Below are 15368 nucleotides of genomic sequence, written 5' to 3' on the forward strand. Positions count from 1 at the left end.
AAGCACAACAGATCATTTTCTGTCATATGTTCCTAGCACAGAACTGTTTCTAAAACAACTTGAAGCATAGTTTTATTACCTAAGCATTTTTTTTTTGCATTATTTAAGTGTACTAGGATGTGAAACCTCTATGGTTCAGGTTTTTAAAAACTGGTACAGTATTGTATTTGTCTTATCTGATACACTGTATTTCAGTCTGTAATTAAAATGTTTGCTCCCTGCTCTTTTTTGTTGTCTCCTTTTTAAGTATTTCGGATTTTTCCCTTGAAGGAAATTAGTAATAAAATAACATGTATTGAATGTTTTCTATATGCCAACCAGTTAATATATGTAAATACCGTGATTTTCGTTTACTAAATTTTAAATGTAATTTGAGTCTTGAGTGTTTGGGCTGAAACGGGTAAGTACTCCGATTTTAAAATTGGAAATACCCCTGTGTTCTGTAAGCTTCAGAAAAATGTCGACGACATGGAAAATGTCTGGAGCCACCTGGCACGTCCAGGCACAGGGCTCTGAGGCCTAAAATCGCCGTTTCCCCCACTCTTTGGGAGGATTGCTTGCTTTTTCAGGGCTGTAAAGGCCTGGATGAAATTGTACCAGCTCCTGCGTGTCACCCCTCTTATAGAGAGACCTGGGGGTCCCTGTCGCTCTCCAGTCACATCACTGCTGTGGTATTTGGCACAGAGGATCCCCAGCAGTGAGGCCAGAGCAGCCAGGCCCCCACTGGCCCTGCAGATCTTCTGCAAAGGAGAATCATGTGGCGGCCTTGGGTTTGACAACTTTGTATATTTTTGCTATAAGCCTAGTTTAGCCAAAAACAAAACAAAAAACCACCAACCAACCTCAGGGTCCACTGTATCTTGTTCACACTGGAACACCCAGCCGTCTCCTCAGTTCGCAAGCCAAGCTGCGAGCTGATGACAAGGACACACTTTATCCCAAACAGGCCACTCTCCACGGAGTTGCAACAAGCAATGGGGTGCAGGGCCCCCTTCCTTACTCCGCTCTCTGGTGGAGCAACTGCACATAACCAGAACCTGCTGTGGTTACTGGCTGGCTCTGAAGGAGGCGGAGCCATAGATTTGGGACATGTGAGCCTGGGGCTCCAGGCTCAGCAATGGGGGACCACCCCTGGAAGCCCCCCACACTGAGCTGCTCACTGAGGGGTGAATGCAAGAATTCTCACCTAGGGATGTACCTTCAGCTGGGGGGAATGAGAACAGCTCCACATCACAGATTACGTTAGGAAGAAATAGCATCACTTGACAAAGGAAGTGCCTTCGTACCATCAGAATGCACGGATCGGTTAGGTGCCATTTTGTTTAATGCAAACACTAGACAGTTCACAATTCACACCTGGACACAAGCACATAAACACATGTACAGGGGATTCTGAGATCAGTCTCCATTCCTTCCTCGGAGAACTGGCGAGCCTCCCTCAGGTGTCCCCAGGGATGCCCCGCCTCCCTGCCCCTCGGCTTTGTTTCCTTGGGCTGTGACTTTGCCAGCACGTGCTCAGAGTTGTTAGTTTTCTCTGCCAAATTAAGCTGACACCGATTAGCTATTTTCAATTGGCCCTTCTAGTCCACTCTCTGCCCTGTCACCTGGGACAGGCCCAAGCTGGTCCATGCAATCTTCAGATAGTCACAAGAGACCGCCTCGGCTTCTGCAGGTGACCGTTCAGAGCAGGCTTAAAATGCCTGTGGGAGGGCGACATCTCTGGGATGAGCGCTCTGCAAACAGGAGGCTGAGGGGTCCGCTGGGCATGTCCAGTCACCAGGGGCTGCCGCCTGCGGGCCTGGGAGCAGGCAGTGGGCTTTGTGCAGAAGGTACCTAGCTAGGGGACAGCAAAACAGGTCTCTCTTACTTGAAGTCAGTGCTACTGAGAACATGGTTTTCACAGAGTGTTTATGTCACAGCTATAGGGTTTCAAGGTCTTTGCCATCGGATAGGCCTCACCATAAAGGTAAGGTGGAAACCCCCCTGAGGTCACGTCGTCTAGGTAGCAGTAAGCTATGGATGCAAAAATCCTCCATAGCTACCTCCAGCCCAGCACCGGCCAGGGGGCGAGGCCAATGGCCTTGGTGTCAGGGAGGGACAAACCTGATCAAATTGACAATCTGGGCAATGAGGATGAGAAGCCCTGGAAACAGGCCAATCTTGCAAGCAACGTCTGCCTTGCTAATTGCTTTGCTGAAGCACAGGGAGATTCTCCAGGCCACAGTTTCCTTCCTTCATGGCTTTGCCCCAATGCCCCGGGCCCCCTTTCAGCCACACAGTCCTGGGCTGCCTGGGCTCAAAGGGCTGAGCAGGAGGAGGGGTGTCTCAGAACTCGCAGGCACACACTGGGGTGGCCCAGAGAGGCAGCCTTGCACAGTGCTGCAACTGACCACCCGCCCACCACGGGGATGTTTCTAAAACAATGAACACGAGGCATGCATCAGATAGCACATGGGGGCTGCGAATTCCAGTGGTTTCCTTAAAAATCCTTGGAACGTGTGGGGCCATCGTCTAAGCCAAAGAGGCCTGAGAGTTTTGTAAATAGGATCCTGCCTGCCCAGTGACTCATTCTGCTTCCAGAAGTGCTTTGTGACATGGCAAACGGATTAACAGTAGACCCTAGCTCAGCCTCCCAAAACAGAGCTCACTGGGCTAGAGCCACATGGGGTCTAAAGGAACATTCCGGGGAGCCACTCTTCATCAGAACAGGCGATGGTGACGGCAGGCTGACCGCAGAGCTAGAAAGTCAAATGTCTCTCACCACACCAAGCAGCATGTCTCCCCTTCCCTCCCCACCCCCAATACCTGTTTAAGCAAACCAGCATGCTTCTGGCTTTGATGCTTATTCCCGACGTCTAGCTCTTGCTACCAAAGTGAGATCATAGACAGGTGGAGGGTGAGCACCTCCCCCTGCCCAGTCTAAAACATTTCCAATGTAGCAATGATTCCTAAAGAGTAAACATGTTAGCCCTAAGACCACACCTGTGCCCTAGGGAATCATCTGGGAATTAGGCCTGCAAGTCCCAGCTTGCTACTTATCCAGAAGATTGCTAAACTCTCAGGGAAGGACTCGTGAGATGCACGTTTGCACTTAAATAACTGAACGGCCTCCACTTGGAGCAGCAACGTAAAACCTGGGATGGGAGAGAAAGACAAATGAAAACGCCGCCCTGGGTGCCGCGTGCGTGTGGCGGTCCTTGGTGCTGGCTGTTCACTCCTCACAGGGGCTCTGGATGCTGGCTGGGCACCCCCCAAATGGCAGCTCCTCGAGGTCTCTGCTGGGGGCTGCCTAGTGGCAGAAACCCGCCACAGTGAGCCACTCCAGCATGCAGGCGGATCGCAGTATCCTAGGTTCAAACTCTTGTCCCCCCTAAGCACGAGTGTCCTCCTCTGTCGGCATCCCCAGCATCCTCTTCCCCCGTCATGCCTCCTCCCACCCTGTGCTTGGTCAGGCTGGGGGCAGGCTGGCTTTGGGGAGTCGGTGACCGGGTCGCCGCCAAAGCTGGCTCTGTGCCAGAGCCGGCTCTTGAATTTCAGCACCAAGGTCTCTCAGAGCAGGGTGGACACCCCGCCCTGGATGGCAGGGCACAGAAACCAAACTCACGAGCACCCAGAGCTCATCCGGAAAGCTTAGAACAAGGAGCCAATGGCATCGAAAGAGAAGCATAGCAGCTGTGGGGCCAAATAAAAGAGCCAGGTCACAAGCGGTGGCACCTGCTGCTGAACGGGGCGCCCTCAGATCCGGGCCGGCTCAGATGGCGGCTCCGCAGACTCTGTGTGCAGCGCTGAGTATTTCACTGGGGAGAGAAGAGACCGGTTAGGATTCGGCTCTGTCCTGCACATGAGCAGCAGCTACACTATCAAGCCCGGGCTGGGAAGAGAGCTGTGTTCCCTTCTGTCCTGTCCAGGAGCTGGGGCAGCTCAGCCCATCCCGGGCAGCCCTCCCCCTGGGGCCCACCCCCCTTCCCTGTCAGGACTACCCTGGGCCTGGTGGGTTGGGGGAGAGGAGGAAGCTGGACAGGCCTTGTAAGCGACTCAGCCTCCATTTCCTCATCTGGAAAACGGGAATGCTCCTGGTGGCTGCTGAAGGGATTATTCTAAGTAAAACACAGCATCCGGCTCATATATAGGTGCTCGCTCAATAGCGGCTAAAAGTGGTAAAAATTATGATAGCAAATGCTCCCGCAGAATCCATTTCCACGCTGGATTCCAGGGCTGTCTCAGTCGCTTCAGTGCAGCACTGCCAGACATCCATCCCAGGCAGAGGCAGGGGCACCTCACCCCCGACTACATGGGCCAGGGCCCTCCAGGTCTCCCAAGTCCCATCCCCACAGCCACTGCCCTGCAGTTCCAGTCACCACATGCGTCCAGGCCCTCCTAGTCTCCCCGCCCACGCCACCCTGCCCTCGGCTGACAGAAAGCCGGCTGCTCCACCTCGGCAAGCCTTTCTGGACCTCCTCCCTGGCATTCTGGGGCCCCAGGTCATGTCTGTTACTCCAGGCCGGCAGCCTCGCCTTATGCAACCTCAAATCACTGACAGCTCCTGAACCCAGAAAGTGCTCAATGACCACAGAAGAGGGAGGCGGGGAGAGCCATGGATTTCGATAACAGGGTCTGGGCCTTAACCACACTCCCCTTTGCCTCCAGCAGCTTGGAAATTCAAAGCTTGCAGGTCTAGGTTAAAAGCCTTCCCCGGCTCTGTCCGCATCTGTCCAGGATGCGTCTGTTTCCATTGCCGGGGGCAGAGGTGCCCTGGCTCCAGCTCAGATGAATCAAGAGCAGAGGCTGAGCAGCAACTGTGCCCAGAAGTCATCGACGTGGCACCAGATGGCCCTGGCTGTCACCCCAGCATCCCAGTCTCATGAAGCTGGAAGGCAAGATGATCCGGGAAGAGTACAGGGACACCTGGGCCCCTGTAGCCTTTTGCTCTGGCTGAACATTCTAGAAGCAGACACCTCTGTGCTTCCCTGGCACAGTTCTGGTCAGTGCTGGGGCCACCGACTAGGAGACCTTCAGGGAGGGAGAGTGACCGAGGAGTCCTCACCTTGGGGCTCCTCACACACAACGGCTTCCAGGTTCTCTCCCTTCACGTAGTCTGCATTGAGACCCTCTGCAAAGGGCAAAGGGCAGAGTTAGTGATGGGCACAGAATGAAGGGTCCCCAACCGTGATCGAGAACTCCTGACCAAATCCTTTAGTACAGTTAAAAAAAAAAAAAAAAAAAAAAGCAAAGCACAGGTCCCTTAGTGAACACAGAGCCCCGAATATCACTATCTGGATGAAGGCTGGCCATCTGGGAACACACTGCCCAGGAGTTATCATCGAGCTCAGAAATAACAACATGTGCCAAAGGTCCCTGATACCCCATCCCTGTAGGGCAGCTGCCACATCAAGGTAGCAGCTCTTCCCGGCAGCACCCAATGGCTCAGCACCATCCACAGGGCCTCGTGCGGCCCAGGAGCCACGGAGGGAGCTGAATAGCACAGGAGAGACTGATGGATGCAGGGCGGGAAGGGGACAGGTGGCTGAGGGGCTCACTGTGGAGATGCCAGCAACCTATGCCACTTCCCGACAACACCTGTGTACAGAAGCCAACTAGCTTCTCCTGGCAGCAAGAATGACTGCTGTCCCCACCCAAGCTTGGACGGTCCAGAGCTCACCGACAGCGGCTCTGGTCTGATGCATTACCCGGGCTTTTCCCACAGCTCTTTCCAAGGGGGCTTTAAGGACTCAACAAAGCATCCTTGATGCCAGCAGGAGCCACTATTCAAGGACCTGAAGTGGACCCCATCCCTGCTGCTTCTTGGGGAGGGTCACGAGTCCACGCCTTATCCCTGGATAGCCCAGGGACGGGAGACCGCTAGCTCTTCCTGGAGGACAACTGGGCCATGGTTCCAAGTGACCAACTGACCTGGCACTAGCACAAGCCACTCTGCCATCCTGGGCTGCAGGCTCCTGGCCTACACAAGTATGCCTGCCACCTGCCTGCCCTGGTGGCTGCTGGGCTCAAGGTAGAAGCCAGATGGGCCTGTGAAAACTGCAGGTGTTGCTTCTTTGGCAGGTGTGGCCAGCCCCCACGTGGAGTGGGGCAGGCGACAGACCCAACGAAGGCTGCCCTGGGTGCACCTTCCCGATCCTGCCCAACCACTGACCTGGCTCGCGCTAGGTTGTCTCCTTCCTGCAGGCAGCCCCCACCACAGGACATCACCCCACACACATCCCTGGCCCCTGCTGCACCTGGCCTGGGGACAGAGGGTCTGGCAGGTGGCATCCTCACGTGTACCAGAGAAAGCTAGAGATGGCTGTAGTCACAGCCAAGTCGGTGGGTGCCAGGGAAGGGTGAAGGGCGGCGAGGAAGAGAAGAGCGGGAGGGCAGGTAGATGAGGGGTGTCGAGGCCAAAGCGAAAGGAAATGAGTAAGTCAAAGCAGTCGTTACCTTGACCTTCTGCTGCATCTGAAGGCAAGACACAAAGCTTAGAACCCTGGAGTAAGAACTCGGCCCCCAGCAGCAAACCGTACAGGCTTTCCGTGAGACACACTGACTTTTGGCACTGAGGGCAGAGGCAAGGGAAGCCGAGGGTCCCCAAAGCATGGGCCCCTTTGTTAGCAGCAGAGGCTGAGGGCACCTGGGGGCTGCAGTGGTGGGGCCAGGCCCTCCTGGAGCCCACCTGCCAACTCCCGGGCCTTCGTGCTCTGCTGTCCCCCATCTCTATGTCACGGCAGCTACGCTGACTCTGGGCAGAGGCTCAGCAGGAAGGGCGGGGGTGGCAGGTCCCAACTCCAGCTTCTTAGGGGTCAGCCACTGCACAATCATCCACAGGACTCCTCCCGATGCTGGCCTGGCCTAGGTGCCAGCGACACATCAGTGGGTGAGGCACACACATCCTCCGTGGAATGGCCCATCCAAAGTGATAGGGGCGACGCAGACTCAGGAAAGCAACTGGCTCGATCCCGCCCTGGGGCTCCAGTGAGGTCAGCAGGGGGCGCTGTAGCAGCACACAAGAGGCACTGGTGGGACCACAGGCTGTTGGGGCAGGCGGCCTCCTGGGAGAAGACAGCCCAGGCCTCAGGGATGAGAGGCGCTACGTGAGGAGGGGGAGGGGGAGCGGCAAAGGCCATGTGGAGAGAGCATGGCACCCTCGCGAGCGAAAGGCCTAGGGGCCAAGATGGGGAAGGATGTGGTTGGAGCCAAAGCATGAAGGGCTTTGAATGCTGAGCTCAGGGCCCGGGCCACGTCCTTGAGGGCAGCAAGGAACATGGCAGGTCCCCGCAAAGCAATTCCTGGGCATTTTTAAACAAGTCCCTCTGGAGAAGGGTGCCGTGTAGGGGAGACGGGGATCGGCAAAAGGTCAGCTTCCAGACTGGAGGTGAGGAGACCCTGGCCCTGGCTAGGCAGGGGCGTGACAGTGGTGATAGGGAGGCATGGCTCATGGCCCAGGATTGGGGAGGACCCAGGAGGATTCCTGGCCTCTAGCTTGGGGAGGAAGACACACAAGGAAGGGAACACGGGAAGAAAGGTTGAAGGGGAAGGTGGTGAAGTTCAAGGTCAACACGCTGGGCAGGGAGGTTCCTATCCAACTCACAGAAGGTCACACCCACTCATTTCAGGGAGGTGTGAAAATGTATTTTCCTTTTGCCTTAGTGCCCTCACAGAGACCAACAGATACAATGAAGATATTTTGTGCTTTGGAAACCAACCTATTTTCCTTCCCTCTCTGTTCCTGCTGACACCTGAGCAGCCTTAAAGCCAGTCTCCGGCCTTTTGTTGGGTCAGACAATTTGTTACAGAGCAAGAAGGAACCTGAGATGCCCTTGATGAGGAAACTGACGTCCCAGCAGTGAAGGACCCAGCCCTGCCACTCTGTCTGCTCAGCCCGAAACCTGTCCCACCCCCATTCGCAGCCCTGCCTTTGCCAGGCCGAGGTACAGGGCTGGCTTTTCACCCACATGCAGAAGGGAGGCAACGCCAGATGCCTGGGAAGCGGTTCTTACCAGGAACTATGGACCCAGCTTTAAACCATTTCTCTTTTCCCCAGCATGCTTTGTAAAGTCCCAAAGCCGCCCCTTGGCACATGAGCCATCTTGCCCCACTTTATAATGTGCATGTATTTGGCAACTGTGGACTGGTCGCATCTGTTAGGGCAATGATGCTATAATTAGGAGAATGGTGTGTGCCTCCCCTGCCCCGAGGGAAAGATCTGTCCCTGTGCTCATCCCTGGAACCTGTGAATGTGACCTTTTTTTTTTTTTTTTCCAGGAACAGGGTCTCTACAGATGTAATTAAGGATCTCAAGAGGAGATCACTCTGGATTTAGGACGTAGGCAGAGGGTGCAGTGATGCAGCCACACGTCAAGGAACACCTGGGCCCCCTGGAACTGGAAGAGACAAGGAGTCCCCTAGGGCCTGCAGGAGTGTGGCCGTGCTGACGCCTTGACTTCAGAACTCTGGCCTCCAGAACTTGGAGAGAATTGATTTCTGTTGTTTTAAGCCACTCAGTTTGTGGTTTTGTTCCAGTAGCCCCAGGAAACTGGTGGAGGTACCTGGGACAAAAGTTGCTGCTGTCTGAAATGTTCGCAACTCCTCTGTTGCTAGAAGGCAAGCCCAGAGTGGCAGTGCCCCTCCTGCCCCACCCCCAGCCACCCAGGAGGGAAAATGATCTGAAAATAAGGCAAGAATGTACCTGATGTGCTGCTTCTAGCCAAATAAGCCCTCCAGCCAGCCACCAGAACCCCTCACGACTTTGTGGCCTATATTTTGGGAACATCACTGGGCATGGGATTTTTTTGCAACAGTTATTTGCTAAATGACATTTCAGCTACCAACTCGTTTAGTCAGTCGTATAGACAATATATTTTTCTCTCAGTAATTTCCAACTTTGCCCTATAGCCCTGGTTTAATCCCAACCTGGCCTTTTATCTTTTCCCAAATGACCACCTTGGGAACCTCGGTGCTTCCCCAAAACCTTGACTCCTCTCCTGCCAGTAGGGAGCCAGATGAGTCGTCCTTCCAAAGTGTCCCTGGCCAGATCCTCACTTCCTTCCTTCAAACAGGGAAGGGATACCAGTTTCAAATGACAATCCCTAGCCACAGGGAAGCCACAAGGAGGGAGCTGTGTCCCAGAATTCCCATCTCCTTCTGATCCACCTGCTGGAGGGGGCATCTTCAGAGATCCGTGGGGCCTCTCGGACAGAAACCCCCGTATCAGGGCACTTCTACTTTTTATTTCCAAATGTAACAAGTCGGAGATCAAGGGCTGTGACTCTGTGCCTGGTTGCCTGGGGCTCCTTGCTCCAGGCACAGCGCAGGAGGCTGATGCATAACTGCCCCCTGCCACACCAAGCTCACCTTGGCCCCTTGCCCAATGCAGCCCAAAGTTCGCCCTCCAAATATCAGCATCCCAGCCATCAGGAGGTGGGACTCCCATCGTTTTCACCAGTCTGAGGTCCCTTTGCTTTTGAGTTGGGGGAAGGGGTAGCTCTAAGAACAATCCAGCCCCCAGCCCAGTGCTCCTCCTGCCCCTCCCTGTTCACACCACGCTACAGCCAAGCTCCTGGATCCATGCGGGGTAGATGGGATCTCAAGCGGGGCGACCATGAACAGTTGTGCAGATTGTACACTGACACGCGAATGCCCTTGGAGTACTGCTGTGCACAGTATGTGCAGCTGTATGTGGTGACCTTAGTCAAGAATGTTCTACGGGAGCAAAAGAAGCAAACAGGATGACCAGATTAAGAAATGGTTGGGGACTTCAGAAACACCCACACTCAAGGCATCCTGGGACCCAGATTCGTTTCCTGGGAAGCTCGGCTCCAGGCAGGAATTAAGGGCAGAGGCCTACAAGCACGGGTAGGGGCAGATTCCTAGGGGATGTTCATAAGCTTTCCATCACATCAAAGGGGTTGAGGAAAGAGAAAAACTATGGCTGAGCCATGTTCTGTCACTGGAACTAAAAATCACCAGCCTTGAAAGACTGACACGCTCCACTCAGCAAACAAAAATGCGTCAATGCTCTGCTCACAAAACTGACCAGTATGGTTCTCTCATTCACCATCAACAGCATCACCATGGAGCTCCCTGACATGGGCCACCATTTGTAACTGTGCAACTTACCCACGACTTCCAGCCACAGCGGAAGACAAAAGCAACCTGTCTTAAAAATCTAGTGTGAACAGGGTTGGGAAAAAACCACTCTATTCCTTCTCTTGCATTCCTACTTCTTCAGAACAATACATTGATTCCACATATTTTAAAGTTTCTGGCTTGTGGGGGAGGAGCGGGCCACCAGGCAGTGACTCCTCAGGATGCGAAAGGGGCACTGTCAGAACGATGAGCGCGTATCTTACAGACCCCGGAGCCCCGCTGCCTTTTGCTCCTGAGAAACCAGCATCATGACAGGGAGTTGTTGACCCAGGGCCTCCGGAAGCCCCACGTCCCTTGGGTGAGATCCAAGGCCATGGCTATAGCCCAGGGTCCCTCCTGTTCTACAGTCACAACCGTCACTAAGCTCTATCCCCACAGAAATACAGCCTCTGGGAGCTGGGGTCCTTGGAAGGTTGAGGTCACCAGATCCAGCCCCATCCATACTTCCAGGCTGGTTTACACTCAGTTCAGTCTAGACCTGTCCCTAAGGATTTCCAAAAGCGTGGTCCCCACCCTCGGCAGGCTGTGAAAGGGAATCGCCTGTCCCTTTCCCACAGGAGACTGGTTCCCAGCCGGGAGCGGCCACACTTACGCTGGATGCTGAAGCAGAACTTCTTCTGCTGGTAGGAGATGTAGCTGGAGACGGCGCCGATGAGGGCCATGGCCAGGGCGCTGGCCACCCCAGCAATGGTGCCGGTCTCTGCCACCATACCTGTGAGAATGAGAGGGGGCAGAAACGAGAAGAGGCAGGGTCAGCTCGGGAGCCTGCAAGGGAGAGCGCCACGCCACACCCCGCCTCCCCAAGGCTTTATCGACACAGAGCCCCTGCATTTGCCAGGGCTTCTTGTTTTCCATGAGAACTTTCATTCTGAGGCCCAGATAGGCCTCCGGTCTCATGCCAGCAGGCTCCCCTCTCAGACCACCGTTCCCGGGATCCCAATCTTCACATGCTTAATTCCTTTCAGTGGCCGCGCCCCTCCGCCCTTTGCCTCATGATTCTCCATCGGAAACATTCCAGGGAAGGCCGACTCTGAGACCAGAGCTGGCCAGCAGAAACCTCAGGACCCAAACGCACCAGATCCAGGGTCGTCATTGCTGCCATACCCACCATCACCTGGAGAAAAGACAAAGCACTTAGTGTCTGCTGTGACCCTGCGACCAGCCTGCTGCTCAGGGCCAGGCCCTCTGCTACCACCTCTGCCACAGGCACCCACCAGCACATCGCCCGTGGGTTTCCACCAGACTATGACAAGACCTGCTTCCTTATGCCCGCCGCCTGCAAAGCCCCGGCTTCCAAGGGCAGCTTTTCGTTATTAAAATGGTGGCCACCAAGCACGGGTACATTCCTGGCTTTGGGGCACAGTGCTCTTTCTTCAGCTGCGCTCCGTGTCCCTCTCACGCAGGGAGGGAGCAGAGGCTGGCGGTATGGGGCCACAGCAGGTAGCAGAGGGGGTCCTGCCAGGAGAGCCTGACTTGGAATGATACCACCATGTGTCTCCAGTATTTAGTGCCTTAACCATAGTTGGCGTTATTCTCAGAACATAAATGCAGGCTCACAGTCTCTTATCTGCTATTTTGAAATTTAAAAGGCTCTGAAATGTCACAGAGGTTAAGAACAGATTAACGTTGACAGGGGCTGGTGGGAACAGGGAGGGAGTTGGCAGTGGTCATAAAGAGGCAACAGGAAGGATCCTTGTGGTGACACAACTGTCATCTGGACTGTGGTGGGCACATGAATCTATAGAGGCAAGGGAACTGCATGGAGTTGCACACGCAGGCACACACCTTCCCCAGACCGAGACTTCCTGACAAGCACCTGGTGCCGTTTCAGGACCTTAACTATGCTTGAGTTCAGCTTTCATGCCGCCCTCTTCTTCTCAGGGCCTAACGCTCACGGATGGAGGGAAACCACCCTGGGATGTTGGAGGCAACAAGCTGATGTTTCCTTGACCAAAGAGTTCTGGGGGATGTGGGTTCATGGACTGCAAAAATGCACCACTCTGGCGGGAAGTGGGGGTGCTGATAACAGGGGTGTATGTGAAGTTTCCGTACTTTCCTCTTAATGTTGCAGTGCACCTAAAACTGCTCTAAAAAACAAAGTCTATTTTTAAAAAGCATTCTAGGGGAAAATGAAGTTTGTTATGTTCCCACCTAGGACTAAATCTTAGAGTTTCATGTACTTCACGAAGGTCCCTGATTGGGTATGAATGGCTATATGGAAAACAAGGAGTGGCAGGCATTAAAAACACACAGTCACTGCTGCTGGAGAAAGCAGAGCAGAAAGGAGGACGAGAGCCACTGTGTGTGTTAACATATTGGCAGCAACGAGAATGTCACCCGAGAGTGTCTGGAGTCTGACGGTGCTGGCTTGTCAATGGTCCCCTCTGCTGTGCTGTTCATGTCGCTCAATTTCCAGGTTTTGGACTATTTGTCTGAGTCATTCAACCTGTTCTTTTACCTCAAGGCAGAATGAAGCTGAGTGTTCCCGAGTCTCTTTTCCCTTATTAGTACTTGGCTACAAGGATCCCTAGCAACTTGAACATCATAATCCACAGGACTGCTGAGCTAGAGCCTGTCGCATGGCACGTAAACAGGACGGCCCCTGCCTACTCTCCCCCGAGGGGCACACAGAAAGAAAGGCTGGCACTGCTCTCCCAGGCTGTCAACAAGACTCAGAAGCTCAATACTTCACAGCTCGGGTGGTTCCTGACTACCTGACCATTTGTGATTGTAGGAGTCATTGTCCTAAGATAATGACAAAAAAACGTGATTCTCCCCCTCAAAAACAGCAAGCCCATCCTGTGGGCAAGTCATTGCTGGGATGGGCATGTGAGCTGAAAAACTGTGAAGCTGAAAACAATTGGAAAAGAAAAAGCCAGTCATCCTAGGTCCTTCTGTCCCTTCTCACTGCATGAACCCGAGCTGAAGGTGGCCACACAGGCCTGCCACTAGAGTTACCCAAGCGAAGGCCATGGCTTTGAGTGCTGTTTAGCTACTGAGCTCTGCCACTTCCTCTGAGCACAGGCTGAACCCAGTTCCTTCACAAAATGCATGCTGCACAAAAGATGATACTGTGACAAGGGACAGATCGGTGGCATAAAATAAAGTCATCCAACCCAATACCATCCATGAAAATAAGTTCCCAATAAAAATAAAATGGATGAAGCCATAAAGTACTGTGAGAAAATTTAGGGGTAAGGAATTTATATTATCTTGGGCTAAGAAATGACTTTCTAAATATGATCCTAAAGCCAGAAACCCGAACTGGAAAAGATCACATTGAAAGTGAAACTTTTAGTACTAAAAGCACAAGCAACAACAACAAAAAAAATTAACCAGACTTTGTCAAAATTAAGAACTGTTTTGCTTCAAAGGCCATCATCAAGAAAGTGGAATGAGAACCCACAGAGTAGGAGAAAATATTTGCAAATTATGTATCTGCTAGAGGACTAGTATTGAGGAAAGAAGAGAGGAAAGCAGAAAGGGGGAGGGAAAGGAAGAAGTGTCGGGGAGGCTGTGGAGAAACGGGGACCCTACGTTGCCAGCGGGAACAGAAACTGCTGCAACTGCTGCAGCTGCGGCGGAAAACGGTTTAGCGGCTCCTCAGAAAGTCAGAGGTAAACATGACCTAACAATTCTACTTCTAGATATACGCTCATGACAACTGAAAAGCTACATCCACATAAAAGGTACAAAGTGGGACCTCAGAGGTCCATCAATTGACGGATGGATAAATAAAATGTTTATGTAATATATAAGGGCTTCCTAATCTCTAATGTAAAAGGAGCCCTTACAAATCAATGAGAAATGATACAGACCCCAGTAGAAACAAACAAACAAACAAAACAAAGGACATGAACAGGCAATTCACAAAATATATTAAGAGTGTAATGAGACATCAAAAAAGTGTTTCACTTCTTTTGGATTCAAACAAATACAGATTTACACAGCATGGCGTTTTGCTCTTCTCAAATTTGCAAAGATGACAAAAATATAATACCCACTGGAGACGAGGATTTGAGAAAACAGGCACCTGTTCACTTACTAGTAGGGAACATGGAGGTCGGTACAGCCTTAATGGCAGCACCACTTGAAGAGTCACATCTTTAAAAATGTCAGCCGTCTGTGATCCAGCCATATGACTTCTAGGAATTTATCTGACAGAAACAATTAAGGTTGTGCATTCTTGGCTATGACAACATTCACCACAGCACTGTGTACAGTAGTAAAAAGCTGGGGAAAACCATAAAAAATAGGGCCCTAGTTAAATTATGGCATAACATAATATCATGTAGTCAGTGACATGATATTTTACTCATAGAATACTCTTTAATGACAGAATAATATTCAGAGCATTACTGAATAAAAAACTGGTTTTAGGATAGCATGATCCCATTTTTATTTAAAAAGACAGATATTTACAAATGTATATTTATGCATAGAAAAAGTACTCCAAGCACAGTCTAAACTATTACTGATGGTTCTTCTTAGATGGTGAAACAACAATATTTCTCATATAATTTTTTAAAAGTCTTAAATACGCAAGTCCCATGCACATCTATCCACCCCTCTTTCCCACAACTGCAGAGAGAGCTCAGAGACTATCTCACAGGTCACTGGCAGGGCCTTCATTTTCTATGACACTGTGTTTTGTATTCCTACCGGCCTTCTGCGTTCACAATTACGTACCAAAGGAAGCCCCCGCGCAGTGCATCCCATGCTGTGATTTGCTATGAGTACAGACAGCTATGTAGACTTCCATAGCCCTAGCGACTGGCACTGTAGCAATAGTAACCACTGCCATAGCAGGTCCTGTAGCTACAAGGACCCCTGTAGCTATAGCAGCCACCACAGCTATCAGGACTGCTCTAGCTAAAGTGACCACCACAGCTATAGGAACCTTGTAGAAAAGGAGGCATTACCTCACTGAGGAAGTGCTGAATAGGCCCTGTGGCCAACAGCAGATCAGACCCGCAGCACCTCAAATACAGAAGGCAACAGCTCACAAATACACGACAGGCTCATGTCCTACACAGCCACCACCTGGGGAGGCTCTTCCCTGACAGCAGCACAACCCAGGCTCCCGGTGAACACCTGACACACTTGGTCACCAAAGGCACAGAGAGTCACGTGATAGTAGGAAGATTATATCTAGAACTGCTAGGGGGAGATACTGAAGCATGTAAGGACATTTGTAAGTGTTCTAGACTTCCAACAGATACAGTTAG

General features: G+C 52.2%; 1 protein-coding gene across 2 annotated transcripts in view; it reads right to left on the bottom strand.

The window, feature by feature from the left end:
* Positions 1-1326: 1326 nt before the first annotated feature.
* The window catches only part of CD99L2 (CD99 molecule-like 2), a 122129-nt gene continuing 108087 nt past the window's right edge, over positions 1327-15368 (bottom strand). The window contains exons 8-12 of one of the 2 annotated variants that reach the window (XM_012658375.1): positions 11216-11254; positions 10733-10852; positions 5045-5110; positions 3715-3797; positions 1327-1837 (exon numbers count right to left, since the gene is read on the bottom strand). In XM_012658375.1, the coding sequence (XP_012513829.1) occupies positions 3736-3797; positions 5045-5110; positions 10733-10852; positions 11216-11254 (287 nt within the window). In that variant the 3' untranslated portion in view covers positions 1327-1837; positions 3715-3735. Of the gene's footprint in view, positions 3798-5044; positions 5111-10732; positions 10853-11215; positions 11255-15368 lie in introns of both variants that reach the window. The other variant, XM_012658373.1, reaches the window with a different exon arrangement.

Source organism: Propithecus coquereli, unplaced genomic scaffold, assembly GCF_000956105.1.
Source record: "Propithecus coquereli isolate 6110/MARCELLA unplaced genomic scaffold, Pcoq_1.0 Scaffold583, whole genome shotgun sequence".
Classification (NCBI taxonomy): Eukaryota; Metazoa; Chordata; class Mammalia; order Primates; family Indriidae; genus Propithecus; species Propithecus coquereli.